A 17,792-nucleotide genomic window follows, 5' to 3' on the forward strand; every position below is an offset into this window, starting at 1 on the left:
TTGTCAAGGAGAACTAAAAAATTCTCATGAGAAAAATAAAATGAAATAAAGTTAAAGGGATTTGAAAATCTAAGATAGCAGAGAGGAAAATACTCTTAATAATTAGAGTCTGAGAATTGAAAATTTAGTACAAATATTTAGCACAAAAGTTCCAACTTTTATAAAAATATAAACTTTATCATATTGAAATATAGTAAAATAACTATCAAGAAGGAAATAGTAGAAGAGAAATATGGGACAATAAAAGCTGCTATTCTAAATAGATAAAAAAAATCAGTACAAATATAAACTTAGTTCCATTTTTTACAGATGGTCATAGAATAGAAATAGTTAATTTTATACTTAAGAAAATAAGTCAGTCATCTCACAAACAGCCTGCCTAGCAACTAAAATGCAAATTTAAATTATTCCAGTATATTTACATGTGGGCATCCTTGTAAATTGGTTAATATTTTTGTAGAGCAGTGTTTTTAGCCTTTACACCAAATTTCTTTTCATTTTTAATATATATTTTATTGATTTTTTTACAGAGAGGAAGGGAGAGGGATAGAGAGTTAGAAACATCGATTAGAGAGAAACATTGATCAGCTGCCTCCTGCACACACCCTCCTGGGGATGTGCCTGCAACCAAGGTACATGCCCTTGACTGGAATTGAACCTGGGACCCTTCAGTCCGCAGGCCGACGCTCTATTCACTGAGCCAAACTGTTTAGGGCAAATTTCTTTTCTCTAAAAATTATATTTTTGAATAGGTAATTCATATACATAATGTAAAATTCAAAAGGCACATAAGTATCCATTGAAAAAACAAGTCTCTCTCCTACCCTTGTGTCTCAGTCACCTGGTTCCCATTCCTGGTGGCAACTTCTGTTAGTTTCTAATGTACCCTTTCTGATGTAGTCGGTGTGTTTTTAAAGAGTGCTTGTCCTCTTACTTTATTCACTTAACAATATTATCTTAGAGATCATTTCACATTAACACATACTTACCCTATATAATAAAAGGCTAATATGCAAATTGTTCCCTCGACCGGGAGTTTGACCAGGGGGCGGGGCCAGTCTGGCCAACCGTCTGCAGCCCCTCTCCCAGCTAGCCCAGCCCAATTGGCCCCAATCGGGGCGGGGCAGCCGGACCCCACCCGTGCATCAATTCGTGCATCCATGCTCTAGTACGTATATAAGCATTTTAAAAGAATGATGTAGTATTTCATTGCATGAATCTACATAATTTATCCAATCTTTTAATGATGGACTTTTGGGTTGTTTTCAATCTTTTGTTCTGAGCAATATTGCATTAAATATTATTACATATACATGAGTTTATACACGTGCAAGGCATATTTATAGGATACATTTTTCCATATCCTCTTGAAAAGCTTAAAACATATATCTTTTATTCCAAAATAAATATTTGACAAAAATTAAAGCTATGGAAATGTTTTTTGTTTTATTTCCATTGTGACATGTCAGTGTTTGGAGCATTGTGTCTACTTCACAATTAGTTTAAAAAAAATCACAATTAGTTTAATTGCTCCAAGTTCTTCTCTCCCAGGAATTGTAAAGCTCAACATAGGTCACATTTAACAGCATGTCTGTTGCATTTCTTGGTTTTTATAACCAGATATGAAAAAAAATTACAGTCATAAATAGCTTGTTTTACTTATATTGCAAAAACAATAGGTATTAATAAGATTTTTTCAAATTACATGTTCTCTCCTCATCCAAATTGGAAAACACTGCTACAGTGTGATTTGATATCACATAGCTATAAAACGATTTCTGCTCTTTGACCTGGTAATTCCAGTTTGGAAAATACATCCCATAGAAATAATACTAAAGAGAAAGAGAGGTGTCTGCTCAGAGACGCTCATTTTGTGTTCCTTATGAGGACCTAAAGTGGGAAACCATCCCAAATACTAGTATCTCTCAGTAAGGAAACAGCAAAATCAAGGTTTAATAGTTCTCTATATTTTTTGAAGAAATTCATAATTTGATTTAAAAGAAAATAGAAAAATATAGTATGAAGTCACAAGTCCTTGCATTTTTTTTTTTTTTACTAATTTTTCCTTTACTTTCTTTCGACAGGCTTTACTTTTATTTTTTTAAATTAAAATTTACTTTCAATATTATATATTGGTTTCCAGTTGTACAGCATAGTGGTTAGACAGTCATATACTTTACAACGTTCTCCCCTTTGCCCCTTCTCCCCCCATATTTCCAGTACCCAACCGGCACATACATAGTTATCGCAATATTATTGAATATATTCCCTATGCTGTACATCCCCATGACTATTTTGTAACTAGCAATTTGTATTTAATTCCTTCATATCTTTCTCCCAGTCTCTTACTCCCCTCCCCTCCGGCAGCCACCAGTCTGCTCTCTGTATCTGAGAGTGTTTCAATTTTGTTCGTTCATTTATTTTATTCTTTAGATTCCATATATAAGTGAAATCATATGATATTTGTCGTTCACTGACTGACTTATTTAGGCTTTACTTTTCTTTCTTTTTTAAAAAAATACATTTTTATTAATTTCAGAGAGGAAGGGAGAGGGAAAGACACAGAGAGAGAAACACCAATAATGAGAGAGAACCACTGATCGGCTGCCTCTTGCACGCCCCACACTGGGGATCGAACCTGCAACCCGAGCATGTGTCCTTACCGGGAATCCAACCGTGACATCCTGGTTCATAGGTTGACGCTCAACCACTGAGCCACGCAGGCTGGGCTAGGCTTTCCTTTTCTGTATTAGTGCAATTTACATTCCAGTTATCTGACTTCAGTACAGCCATGTTAATAATGAATAATGTTTCTATTTTAATGTTTAAATTCTAAAATCAAATCTTGTGTGGAGAAGTTCTGCATGAATATATAGTAGGAAGATAATTTTGACGTTGGATAAAATTAACCTAATGCTTTTAAAATACTTTGGAATTTAAGGAAAAAAATAATGTGTATTGTAAAAAACAAAACATCTTTTTCTTTGTTTACAAAATATATTCATGTAAAATATTTATACCCACACAATGCTTTGAATGGATGCTTTGTTTTATAGAAGAGGGATTATACTATATATTCCTCTCTTTTTGTTTCCCAGACATATGTTATGGGTATCTTTCCATGTCATACCTTTATTTTTTAAAAATATATTTTTATTGATTTCAGAGAGGAAGGGAGAGGGAAAGAGCGATAGAAACATCAATGATGAGAGAGAATCATTGATTGGCTGCCTCCTACACGCCCCCTACTAAGGATCAAGCCCACAACCTAGGAATGTGCCCTTGCCCAGAATCGAACCTGGGACCCTTCAGTCCTCAGGCCAATGCTCTATCCACTGAGCCAAACCGGCTAGGGCTACCTTATTTTTTTAACTCCATATTATGACTAGTTTATAATTGATTAACCACTGTCCTGTGATTATTTCTAATCTCTTGCTTTTGTGAATATGCTGCGCTGAATATCCTGGCATCATCTAATGCATGTATACAAGTATTTCTGTGATTTAAATTCGCAGAACATAATGTTTTTTAGAGATAGCTGAAACAGCAATATTTTTTTGAATTATTTACCATGTATTTTTATGTAAATTAGTTATTTTTTCAGCCAGTAGTACTTCTGGTTAAAATTCATTACTTTGTCCTAAAATGACCTCTTTAGTATAAGAAACATTACAAATTATTTTGTTATCAACACAAATTGTCAGAAACTGCTAATAATGGCTAAACACATCTATGCTTTTATGGTTTAGCCAGGCTGTTTGATTTTGGGCTCTGGTAAAATTAAGTATTATAAACCATTCTGGATAGCTAATAATTTTAAAAGGCACTCCCTGTTATTATACTTTTTAAGAATTTCCTTCCTTTATTCAAGGTTCTGTTGGTGCAACTAATATGAATGAACATAGTTCCCGTTCCCATGCCATCTTTACAATTACCATAGAATGCAGTGAAAAAGGCGTTGATGGTAACATGCACGTCAGGATGGGGAAGCTCCATCTTGTAGATCTTGCTGTAAGTAATAGGCTACTACTTTAAAGAATAACTCTTGTAATTTTGTTATGTTATAAATGAATAAAAATTCAAGTGAAAAGGTGTGATTTACATATGATTTTTAAGTTGTTAACTTGTGTATGTGTTTTGCTTACTATGGAATATTTGGAACCTGTACAAAAGTAGATAGAATAGTATAATGATCTTCCATGTAACCATCACCCACTTCAACAATTACTGGTTCATGGAAGTAGATAGAATAGTATAATGATCTTCCATGTAACCATCACCCACTTCAACAATTACTGGTTCATGGAAGTAGATAGAATAGTATAATGATCTTCCATGTAACCATCACCCACTTCAACAATTACTGGTTCATGGCCAGTCCTGTTTCACCTCTACCATTCCCCACTTCTCTTCCTGTATTATTCTGATGTGAATTCCAGATACTATATCAGATTCCTTTTCTGTTAAATTACTTTTTATTAAGCTTTAGAAACAATATTCTGTATTTTTTATTTTAGCTTTATTTCTGTGTCTGTTTATTGCTAGGGTTCAGAAAGACAGGCAAAAACTGGAGCTACTGGACAGCGCCTCAAGGAAGCTACAAAAATCAATCTTTCGCTTTCCACCCTTGGTAATGTAATTTCTGCCTTGGTTGATGGAAAAAGCACTCATGTGCCTTATCGTAATTCTAAATTGACTCGTCTTCTTCAGGATTCCTTAGGAGGAAATTCAAAGACCATGATGGTAAGACTTAATTGATGATATTATAGTTATCATCAGGCAACTTTTAGATTCCTGTTTATCCCTATAACTGATATGCATAACATTTTAAAAACTATTGATTATTTTACTTTATTTGATTTTGTGGTTATTCTTTTTCTAGTATACCATGTATACAAGCCCATACTGTGTTATTTGGAAACACACATGGTTATACTTACTTTCTCTTTCTTTTTTAAAATATATCTTTGTTGATTTCAGAGAGGAGAGGAGAGGGAAAGAGAGATAGAAACATCAATGATGAGAGAGAATCATTGATTGGCTGCCTCTTGCACTTCCCCTACTGGGGATCAAGCCTGCAACCCAGGCATGTGCCCTTGACCAGAATCGAACCTGGGACCCTTCAGTTCACAGGCTGACGTTCTATCCACTGAGCCAAACCAGTTAGGGTCTTATTCTCTTTTTCAAGAAGATGAGAGTAGAAGTATGCTTTAGAAATTATTTTATTATCTTCGTAATGGTAGTATTAATTTTAACTGTGTCAGGTGTTACAATGTTTTGTTTTGTATTCCTAATTCAACAGTGTGCAAATATTGGGCCAGCAGATTACAATTATGATGAAACTATCAGTACATTACGGTATGCTAACCGTGCTAAGAATATTAAAAATAAAGCTAGAATTAATGAAGATCCAAAGGATGCTTTGCTTCGTCAATTTCAGAAAGAAATAGAAGAACTGAAAAAAAAGCTTGAGGAAGGTAACTTTTCCCCAAAATGTTGATCTTAATGTTGGCTAAAAATATGTTGCTTTACCACTAAACCACCTATTAAAAATTGCACCTCTAACATTGGTATTTAAAGGAATATTTCTGCTCGCTAACTTGATACATACATATTAAGTAAGCTCAAGTAAATGTATATAATGTTTGTATATGTGATTTAAAAACTTTACTTAATTTAAACCTCTATCTTAATCTCAGTGACCTTTTGTAGATTTTATATGACCACCTATTAAATAATTAATTTTTATTTGTCTCTGTATAAGAGCAAATTCTACCATATATATTTAGATGACTATGACCAGAGTTCCCTGTGATAGATATCAGTTACTGTTTGAAGTAAAGAAAGCTATCAGAGTCAGGGTGCACCAAGTTTACTATAAGTAAAATTCATTGCATAGTCTTCAAATATGCTTTCATACTTAAATTTGAACATGAGGTTCTCTTTTGGAAATTCTTTGCTAACAAGATAATATTAGAAGGTTAGCTAGTTTGAAGACCTTATTCATGCGGTTGAGAAATTTACCATCACTAAGTGCCCAGTGACTTCCTGTACCTTCATGCTAAGAACTGATTGGCATAGGGCTCCTTTGCATACCAGGTAAACCAGAGGGCTTTGAAACTGCCTCTTTTCAGTCTATGGGAAAACTGGTTAGATCAGATGTGAAATCAAGAGATGCCAACATCACAAATGTTTGGAGAAGGTGCTGATTTAATACACTTGAGTAAGATTATTGAGGAAAAGCAGTTGTAATTGACCTGCCTCTTAGATAATGAAATTGGTGTTTTAAGTGTGACCACTAGGTGGTATTTATAGTCAGTATATTTTAAAATTTTTTAATTCTAGATTTGTTAATGTTGAGTATACCTTTATTTTGCTAACTTATGTTTTTTACATTTATTTATTGTGGTAAAATATACATAACATAAAATTTACCATTTTAACTATTTTTAAGTGTATTAAATAAGTTCACATTGTTTTGCAACCATTACCATCATCCATCTCCAACTTTGTAGTCATCCCAAAATGAAACTCTGTACCCATTAAACACTAACTCTCCATCTCCCTTTCTCCCTCAGCACCAGGTAGCCACTATTTTACTTTCTATCTCTGAATTGACTATTCTAGGTACCTCATATAAGTAAAATCATGTAATATTTGTCCTTTTGTGTCTGGCTTATTTTATTTAGCATGATATCCTCAAGGTTCATCCATATTGTAGCATGTGTCAGAATTTTCTTCCTTTTTAAGGCTGAATAATATTTTGTTGTATGTATATAGCACATTTTTTAAAAAAATGTTCATTGATTTTTTTAAAGAGAGAGGCAGGGAGGGAGAGAGAGAGAGGAAGAGAGAGAGAGAGAGAGAGAGAGAAACATTGATGTGAGAAACATTGATCAGTTGCCTTCTGTATGCACCCCAACGTGGGATCAAACCTGAAACCTGGGCATGTGCCCTGACTGGGAATCAAACTGGAGACCTTATGGTACATGAAAAGATGCTCAACCATCTGAGCTTCACCAGCCAGGGCTATTCCACATTTTGTTTATTCATTCATCTGTCGATGGGCACTGGGTGACTTCGGCCTTTTGACTCTTGTGGATAATGCTGCTATGAATGTGGGTATACAAATACCTGTTGAAGTCCTGATTTCAATTTTTTTGGGCATATACCCAGAATTGGAATTGCTGGATTATATGGAAATGCTAATTTTATTTTTAACACATTTCATTTTATTTATGCTCCTAGGACATTTGTTTTTGTAGCATAGTTGACAGAGTTTTATAATCTGGTTAATAGAATTGATCATAAGAACTATAAAAAGTAGGCAAAAATATTTAAAAATTTATTTTAACTTTTTATTTTGAAATAATTTTAGACTTGTGGAAAACTTGCAAATATAGTGAGAATTCCTATATACCCATCACCCAGCTTCCCCTGATGTTAACATCCTAGATAATAAACGCCTAATATGCTAAGTGTCTAACTGTTCGTTCGACCAGCCGCTATGACGCACACTGACCACCAGGGGGCAGACGCTCCAACCTGTAGGTTAGCTTGCTGCACATGCCCTGGAGCCCTTCCTTGGTTCCTCCTGGGCCAGCCAATCTCCCGGTCCCTCCTGGCCTCTAAAATATTTCTTCTAATTAATTTTCTTTCAATGTGCATGAATCCGCCCACTGGGCCTCTATTCTTACGTAATCATAGAACAATTAATGAAACCAGGTAATTTACATTGATACAAATTTAACTAATCTACAATTCTCACTTAAAATTTTTTAGGCCATACCAGTAAAACAGTTTTATTTCATTTTAAAATATTCATCTATATGAAGATTCTATTTAAATTTTGACAGTTTTCCCTCTCATGCCCTTTTTCTCTAGTCCAGCATCTAATCTGGGATCACACTGTGCATTTAGTTGTCTTTTTAATTTCATCCAGTCTCCAGTTCCTCAGTCTCTTTTTGTCTTTCATGCTCTTAACACTTTAGAAGAGTACTGGTCATATGTTTGTAAAATGTTCCTCAATTTGGGTTTGTTAATAGTTCTCTTATAATTATTCTGTAAGGTTTCTATACTATAAATCTACTACTTATTTTATTTTCTCCTTTATAACTAATATGCATCTTGTGGGGAGCTACTTTGAGACTAAACGAAGGTCCTGATTCTTATACTTTCTCCCACTGATTTTAGCATCCATCAAGGGTTCTTGCCTGAAACAGTAACTCTGTGGCACTTAGTCATTGGTGACTCCCTTTCCATCATTTCTTCTGATGTTTAGTGTTTGAAATTCTGTTGTATGGAAGAGCGCTCCCTTCTCCTTCATTATTTATTTATTCCGTTATTTACATATGTCAGTATAGACTCATGGATATTTGTAGTTTATAATACAGTAATCTATACTAATAAAAGCGTAATATGCTAATTAGACCGGACACCCTTCCGGACAGCCTTCTAGATGAAGCCAGGCTTTGAGGGAAGCCCGGGTCCCAGGTGCCTGCCATCAGCTGGAGGGAGGCCCGGGTCCCGGGTGCCAGAGGGAAGCCAGTGCCGGCAACAGCCGGGGGAAGGAAGGCCTACTCTTGCACGAATTTTGTGCATCAGGCCTCTAGTAATATATATTTTATTGCTCAAATTGTTCCAGCTTTGGCCATTAGGAACTTCTACAGAGTTGTTCCTGTATCCTTTCAGTATGCTCCCATAAGTTTTTTTATTTACTTAGCATTTCCTTATTTTCTGGCACCACAGGTGTTTTGGGCTCATTTTGTATTTTCTCTATCCCAGCCTTAAATCAGCTATTTCTCCCTGGTTCCTTTCATTGGAGAATGGTATTTAGAAACCAAATTTTCAGCATTAGGTGTGCTCATTGCTACTGAGGTGTCATTGTTTCTGGACCTAAAGAACAAAATATTTTTTAATGAATTCCTTCTCCGAAGACTCTGTGATTTCTTTACATCCTTTATTTACAGGTTCAAGTATTATATTGCTGTGATTAATGTATATTTTACTTTTTATTCCAATTTTGTTTTCTTAGACATTTCATATATAGACAGTGGTATTTTTAAGTAACTATTTTGATGGTAACATAGTACTGACCTTCATTAATATTAGTTTAAGTATTCCCTTTTATTTGATTTTTGTTTTTTTTTAAGTTAACAAAATCTTTGTACAAATAAGTTCTTTTGAAATATTTCTTGTGCTATAGTTCTAAAAGTGGAATCACTATGTTAGATGACAGTTTATGGCTCTTAACAAATATAAGACTGAAATTATTGTAACATGTAATGTTATATATATTTAGAACTATATTTTATTATTTGAAATTTTAAATGGATAAGAATTTAACTTCTCTTTAGGAAATTTAAAAATAAAGCCTGTGTGTACATCATATCTATTTCTGAGGTTAGCATATCTGATACACTGTTTAGGAATTTTAATACAAGGTTTGTTTAGCAACAAAAACTTAATGGTATAAGTGATGTAGACATTTTCTATTTAGCCAATGACCTGGAGCGGAATAAAAATCATTGTAATAAATTTCTATTCAAGGGGAAGAAATATCAGGCTCTGATATTAGTGGGTCAGAAGAAGATGATGATGAAGAGGGTGAGGTTGGAGAAGATGGAGAGAAAAGGAAAAAAAGAAGGGGTAAGTTCTTTTTAGTTCTAGAAATTACCTTAGATTGCTACTTAATGATGGTTTAACATTCCCATGCAAGTTGAGTGCATGCCTTTTATTTTGCCATTTTTAATTACGGTAGCAAGTCAAACAGGAAGTATGACATATCCCGGGTTAACTTTTTATTTTCTGTATTTTTTTTTCCTGTACTTCTCTGTTTATCGCTGAATTAGAATACCTATGTTCTCTTTTTATTTTAGAATTTAGAATTGTAAGTCAGTGATAGTGGATAAAATTTCATGTAGGGTTTCAATTTTATTGGGAACTTTTATGTACGTTATGAACCTAAACTTTTTAGGAACTTAGGATAATGTGGAGATTTTCTCAAGCATAATTAGGCTTTCGAAGTCATTGAATTTTTTAATAAATTTATATAAGGATTCTAATTTTTCAATTCGATTTTTTCTTTATAAAATGTACCTTCATTCTCACCTTGTTATGTGCCATTTATTGCCCAAGTACAAATTAACACTGTTTATTGTAATAAAGATATGGATAACATGCAAAAGAGAGAGACGTGTTAAATGGCCTACATTAAATTTTTTTACCCTAAATATTTATTTATTTTGTAACTCTCTTCCATTAACATGGATCATTGTTTTCAAGCTAGTGCATATTTTGCTTGTCTTATTAAAATTATCGTAATCAGGGCAAGATGTTCAAGTGCACATCTTTTGCCATTGCCTAGCTGCCTGCACCGCCCTTTAGGGAGATGGGGGTCATTAAGGAAACTTAACATTGAAAAAAAAATGATCTTGCTGAAAATAAACTCGTCACTGCTTGATCAGGACTCCAAAATTTACAAATGATAAAGATTTTATAACTTCAAAAGATAGGAAAAGCATGATTTAGACAGGAGTTGGCAAAATATAGTCTGCTGGCCAAATTCAGCCTACCACATGTTTTTGTAAATGAGATTTTATTAAACAGCCATGCTTATTTGTTTATATGTGGTCTATGGCTGGCTGCTTTCATATGAGATTGTATGGTTTTCAAAACCTAAACACTTATTATCTGTACCTTTACAGAAAATGTTTGCCAAACCCTGACTTAGAGAATCACTTTTGTGTGCATACCTATTTCTTATTTATTGATTTGAAAGAGAGAGAGAGAAACATTTATGTGAGAAAGAAATGTGAATCCGTTGCCTTCCGAACATCTCCCGACCAGTAATTGAACCTGGAACCTGGGCATGTACCCTGACAGGGAATTGAACCGGGGACCTTTTGGTGCATAAGACAGTGCTCAAATACCTGAGCCCCACTGACCAGGCCATACCTGTTTTTCACAAAGTAAATTATTCAGAGCTAAAGCAGATAATAGATTTGTTAAAATTAAAATTTTAAATAGCAAAAAATATTTAATAGTAAAATACCTTCCTTTCAGGCTTAGAAATTTTAAAATGTTCAGTGAGCTTTTCAAAGTTTGACCATGAAACCTTAAAACATACATAATTATATCTGATAGTGTGTTGTTTTAAAGGAGAATGAGTGAAATTGGAGACAAACCAACCTGTCTATAATGTAAGGTGATTTATCATTTTATAAGTTTAATTATGCATGATTTCAAATCTTAAAACTCAGTTCCTTTAACTTATCAACCTAAATAGTTTAAATAAACTTAAATGTCACCAAATGACTTACTGATTTTTTTTATTCTTGTCATTCCAACCCTCTGAATTACTGTGTTTTAGGTGAATAGTGGGGTTTGCCCACAGTAGATGCTTAAAGGAATACAGTTTCTAATTCTGCATGGCTTTGATAGTAGAGCATATTGGCTAGACTACCAAGACTGGTTTTGAGGGAAAGTAAGTTTTGGTTCTTTAATACAAAGCTTGATTGTCTTTTAAAAGTCTCTCTCTGGAACTGAATTTTTCTGTGTATGTATTCCTTTTCTTGTTTCCTTTTTCTTTGGTTCCCGTCGGGCTCATTTCTTTGTCTTCCAGGCAGTAGCAGCAGCAGTAGTTCAGACTCCACATGTTCTGTCATAGAGAAACCTCTGGATAAGTTCTTGCCTAGTGAGTGGTAGCTCTTAAGTTCTCTAACAGAGCTTTGGCTTTTTCATAACCCGTGGGCTTCATTTGAGGAATGCTGCACTGCTCCCTGTCATGACTTAAAGAATACATGTTGGACTTCTCAGTAGAACAAAGCATGTGATGACCTCCCCCTTCATTGCTTCCAGTAACCTATAATTGTTAAAACATGTACTTACATTTATGTTTGAGACAATGGAAGAGAGAGTCATGCTTTTGCAATTGAGATAATGTAAAGAGAGCTAGTAAGCTGTATAAAAGAACACTTCTTATGGTTCCTTTTCATGTTTCATGACAAATTTCTAATCCTTGTCAGTATAAGGGATATGCAGTAACAAATCCTGAATTTCTAAAACTCCAAATTATATTTGGAAATACAGTGCCCATTATAACTTGTCTTACAGTTACAAAGGTTTTAGGCTTTGGTGTCCTAATCTTAGAGTAGCTTAAGAGTGAAAGCACCCAAATGAATAAATAAAAAGTAAAATTTGAAGCAAGTGAAGATGAATTGAATAGTACTAGTATTTTATATCAAATGGCCATTTATCTCTATTTCTAAATTACCTGATTGATTTTAAGAAATTTTCTAATGTCTGATGAGAGAAATCAGATCCACAAGAAATTATTTATGCATTATCTATTGACTTATTTCTTAAACCTTAATTAAATTAAAAAGTATTATGAATTTTATATTTCATTTTCAAAAGAAAAGGGAATTGGTGCTTTCTTGTACTAGCTTTCAGCTTACTGTCTTTTAAAGCATTATCTATATACTTACCTTTAGAAACCAATAGCAAAAACATTTGATTATTGTTCTTATGCCTTGAGCTTTCTAGAGGAAGAATTCCAAGAATATTAGGAATTGTATTCTCTATTGACAATTCTTAAATTTTTACCAAAAACAGTTAATTTCAGAGGATAACATAAAATACATGACATTGCTTTAGAAACCATATAGAGGTATTATTTTGTATTATAAACTCTGAAATACAAGAAAATATCTTAGTGGGAGGCATTAATTTTCTGTTTTAAAATTTACCTTAATTCTTAAAGACTAGTTATATGAAAGTCTGTTATGAAATGAGTTGTACTTTGTTCAGTTCAAGCAGTTTGTACACCTGGCACATAACATTAAGTTCTTTTTTTGTGTGATGTGGGTGTGCTGATGAAGTACAGAGATGGTTGTCCCAGCATGATTGCTGTGTGTAACTTGTATGTACTTTCCCTTTAAAAAATATGAATGGCCTTTTTATTTAGGTGTTCTTTGCTTGAATCATCAATTGATTATTTACTTCTATAGAATCATTATTGTAATTATCCTTAACGAGTCACTAATAGATTGAATGCAAGTTTGTTATTATACAGGTGTACTTCACTTTATGTAATAAATATTTTTGGTTTGTATGTTTCTTTTCCTGAAAAAATTGCCCTTAAATCAAGTTGGAAAATCAAATGTATTGGGGGAGATCTTGCTTTTTAAAGGATTCTTCATTAAATCCTTTTGTTAATTAAATCATTATGGCAAATTGCTATAATCTAATTTGGGGTTGAGGTTTTGGGTTGGATTTTCTTAAAGGGAGGCACACCTGTAACAATTCCTTACATTGGAAGAACATTGAATTGGGAAATTTTGAAAATGGACAGTGTGAATTTTGCTGCTTTTAACTTATTAAATTGGCTTAATTTTCTGTTTTGCTCTTTTAGAATACTTCTCAGGTCTTAGCAGTTTCCCAATTCCATGTCTGCTATTGTTTACCCACGTGGTGCTGAACTGTTATATTTGCAGGAGTTTGGGAGTTTGTGAGCTCTTGAGATTGAATTGAATTGTAATATTAGACGAAATTAATCTTCCTATTATCTTTGCATAAATTAAATCTCGATTATGTTGAATATGCTTTACTTTTTACATAAAACTGCTCTTTCAGTTTTGATAATGATTTGATTTTTATACATTTTTCTTTGTTTTACATAAGAAATAATGTTTTTCTTTTTTTCCTCTTCATCTCTGTGCATATGCTTCCTGTCTACGATTTGCTTACTACTTCTTATTGAAAGATCAAGCAGGTTGGTGTGATTGATTTGCACTCCCCGTGGTACAATTATTTAAACTATAAAGAACATTGTCATCTAACTATATTACATTTAAAAAAATTTAATGATTTTTTTACAAGGTAAGTATCCACCTTTTGTATTTAAAAAATCTTTAAATTTTAGCTTTAAAAAAGCTTCCATTTTTTCCTAAATTATTTTTTTTAATTTATTTCCGTTTTTATTGACTTAAATATTAGGAACAATTTTTTTATTTCCAAAAGATCTTTGTAGCAGAACAATTCAGAAGTATTAGATTGACAGTGACAGACACACAGGATGTGCTAGACCTAATTAACAGCAGAGACAAAAATAATGTATCACCAGATCTATATGGCATAATCTTTTTTCCTAAAATTTTAAAAGATCCATTAAGCCAAATTTTGGAAATATAAATATAAATGATTTCACATTCAGGCAGTTTTTTCTTGTTTGTTTTTTTTTAAGTGAGGAATCAGATGCTTGGTTACTTATGCCCATGGGTGTTCATATAGTGAAAATGAAATTAATTCAGTTAACACTTCCCTGAGATTCTTCCCTTTAACTGTACCTTGCCAGTGTCCCCCTTCACAGTTTTGGATAGAGCACATGGCACAGGGCAATTAAAAATATATTTATCTGAAAGTTTGTGCTGAATTCTATTATGCAGTATTAGAGCATTTTTTTTTGTTTGGTTGGTTTTGTTGAATGAAATTTTAAAAAATTAATGTAAAAGTGACTTTTAGTGATTTCATGTTTTCAAGTGCCTGGTTAAAAGAGTTGGCACATATCTACATTTAGCTTTAAATATTATTTGAAGAGAAATATAATGATTTATTGGAGTAATTCTGGCAATAATATATTACGAAATATTAGATTTTTGAAACTCAACCTAGCTATAATACATGGTTATTTTTCTGAAAATGTTACAAGAGCACAATAAGATCTTTGTTGCTAAAACATCAGTTTGAAAATATTACCTGGATGGTTTTGAATAACTAATGCAATTTAATTATAGTAGTAATTCATCAATAGGCATGTGCTTTTGTATTTCTAAATATAAAATCTTTTTATTCTATTGCCTCTTAATGGGCTTGGAAACTATATGGTGTGTGTGTGTGTGTGTGTGTGTGTGTGTGTGTGTGTGTGTGAAAATATTATTGATTTCAGAGAAGAAGGGAGAAGGAGAGAGAGAAACATCAATGATGAGAATCATTGATCAGCTGCCTCTGTACGCCCCCTACTGGGGATCGGCCTGCAACCCGGGCATGTGCCCTTGACCGGAATCGTACCGGGACCCTTAGTCCACAGGCCGACGCTCTATCTAAACCAAACCTCCAAGGGCGGAAACTATATGTTTTTAACTGTTGACAATTAGAAGGCTGGAAGCCTAAAAAAATTAATGTACATATATTGACCAGATAATTTCCTTTATACCATTAATATCCATGTCTTCACACATACAGGGTTGTTGTTTTCTCCCCTTAACATATTTGCTGTTTTTTTCTTTAAATATTTGAAATTCTGAGGTAGAAAGGAAGCTATAATTTACTATGCATGCCACTTACATTATACCTGAAATTACACTTTCCCCCTCAAATTTCTAAAAAATAGTATTACCAATGGGAAATTCTTTGGGAATAGGGACTAGATTACTTTTCTAAATTATCTTTTAATAGTGTTATTCAGAACATTCAATACAGGTGACTGTGCCAAAGAAGCCAATAGAATCAGGTCTACATCCTGAATTTTGGAATGCAATGAATCACACCACACCAGAGCATGAATTTGGATCAGTGCTTTTATTTATTCTTTTATTTAACTTACTTGTTTCATGGCTTAAGTTTGCTTCAGACGTATATTTATTTAGAAATGAAGGGTAATATATTTAAAACCCTTGGGTTTTTTACTATAATTTTATCCTAAAGAATTGAAGCCTGTGCATGATTCTTTGTCTCGTGGTTTCCAAAAGAATATATTCAGATAATATATATCTCCATCATTTTTTCAGTTCTTTTTCCTTCTTAGCAGGAGGGGTTAGCTTTTGGGTGGAGACATTAACAATTCATAAAGTCTTCTGGTTTACACTCTTCTGTGGTCCTTTGGGAAGGAAGTTAAGAAATACAGAAAGCTCTCAGGAGAGCCTCAGACCAATTCTATGAAAAGTTTGATCATTTTTCTGAAGGAAAGTATGTTTCAAAGAAAGTATATTACCAGAAATGAATGATCTTTGATTCAGTTTCATAACCAGTTTAAAATGCTAGTTTTATTTTCTCTTTTTGATTTTGCATTTTAACTTCATGATTTTGAAATTCATTCAATAAACTTTTGTTGTTGTTGTTAATCCTCACCTGAGGATATTTTTCCATTGATTTTTAGAGACAGTGGAAGGGAGTGGGAGAGACAGAGAGAGAAACATTGATGTGAGAGAGACACATCAATTGATTGCCTCCTGCATGGCCCCAACCAGGGCCGGGTGGAACCTGCAACTGAGGTATGTTTCCTTGACAAATCGAACTGGGGACCCTTCAGTCCAAGAGCCAGCACTCTATCCACTGAGCCAAACAGGCTAGGGCTCATTCAATAAACTTTTATTGAATATTTACAACACTTAACTTAGAACTTTTATTCATACTATTATTTGTATATTAAGCACTCTACTTACTAGACATTATAATCAAAGTAATCGATTGGAAACTGTGTTTCCAGCTTGATTTTCTACTTATATTTAATACTTGTACTTAATGTGACAGATTTAGGGTCCTGTGTTTGATACAATGAGTTATTTTAGTTTTTCATTTAAAATATGACATCATGACAGCTCAGCAACTATAAAATGCCTGGTTAATTACCATGTAACTGTTATATAATTAGTATAGACTTTTTTCATTTAAAAGCATACCATGAAAGAAAATACTTTCCAGTAATTTTATTAAACAAAATTTTATAAATACTCTGAAGATATGTATTAAAAACTACTTGCTATAAGTTCTGACTGATATTTTCAATCTGTTCATTTTATACATATATGTGACTTTTTCTTAATCATTTATTTTAATAAATTATAGGGAAATATATTGGGAAGCCACTTTATTTTGTACCTGGTTATCAGAAAAAAGTAACTAAATAATCATATTGCTTTTTCCACCATATATGTTATCTTGGGACACACAGATCTGTGTTTTTTTGTTTGTTTGCTTTGGCTTTGCTGTTAATCTTTCTTTTTTTTTCCTGCTCATCTGTTTTGCTCTTCTTTTACTTACTTTTGTCCTAATCATTGCACAATAGGAAAACAGTTTGAATTTAGCAATTAGTTTAAAAGTTCTAAGAACGTAACATAAATTATTCATTTGATTTCCTTAAAATGTTAATATTTGATTTTATATTACTGAGGAATGTACCTTTTATAAAAATGAAGAGAATCTACTAGTATACTGTTCTGAAACGTTGACTCTAAAGTGATTGTTGTAATTGAATGACTCAAACAGGTAAAAAGAAAGTTTCCCCTGATAAGATGGTTGAAATGCAAGCAAAAATTGATGAAGAGAGAAAAGCACTTGAAACAAAGCTTGACATGGAAGAAGAAGAAAGAAACAAGGCTAGGGCTGAATTAGAGAAACGGGAAAAGGATCTTCTTAAGGCCCAGTAAGTATTACTGAACTGATGTAGATTTGTGTTTTAAATTTCTGGTATTTTTCTGAGGACTTATGTATAAGGAAAAAAATTGAATAATAATTAGAAACTTGATTTTTATCTCCAGAGTAGCTATTTTTGGACAGAAGGTTTCATTGTGTATGTTGTATTTCTGAAAATTATATGTTTTGATTATTTCCTCTCTTTGTGGGAGGAAAAAATTAAGTGAATTTGAATTAGTTGTAGATCAACTCATACAGTAATGAATTATCCAGTGGTATAATTTGATAGAGATGTTGTATAACCATATTCCTATTTTGAAATTTTGTATCCAAACTCATTAAATTTTTGGTAATTGATATTGGTACAATAGTAGATAATC

General features: G+C 33.1%; 1 protein-coding gene across 2 annotated transcripts in view; it reads left to right on the top strand.

Moving 5' to 3' along the window:
* KIF3A (kinesin family member 3A) overlaps positions 1–17,792 on the top strand; it is a gene marked incomplete at its 5' end in the record, with an annotated part of 45,293 nt that overhangs the window by 18,006 nt on the left and 9,495 nt on the right. The window contains 6 exons of one of the 2 annotated variants that reach the window (XM_080676105.1): positions 3,872–4,011; positions 4,546–4,743; positions 5,303–5,477; positions 9,550–9,648; positions 11,624–11,695; positions 17,266–17,422. In XM_080676105.1, the coding sequence (XP_080532231.1) occupies positions 3,872–4,011; positions 4,546–4,743; positions 5,303–5,477; positions 9,550–9,648; positions 11,624–11,695; positions 17,266–17,422 (841 nt within the window). The remainder of the gene's footprint in view (positions 1–3,871; positions 4,012–4,545; positions 4,744–5,302; positions 5,478–9,549; positions 9,649–11,623; positions 11,696–17,265; positions 17,423–17,792) is intronic. The other variant, XM_080676104.1, reaches the window with a different exon arrangement.

The sequence above is a fragment of the Plecotus auritus genome (genome assembly GCF_963455305.1).
Source record: "Plecotus auritus genome assembly, chromosome: 6".
Taxonomy (NCBI): Eukaryota; Metazoa; Chordata; class Mammalia; order Chiroptera; family Vespertilionidae; genus Plecotus; species Plecotus auritus.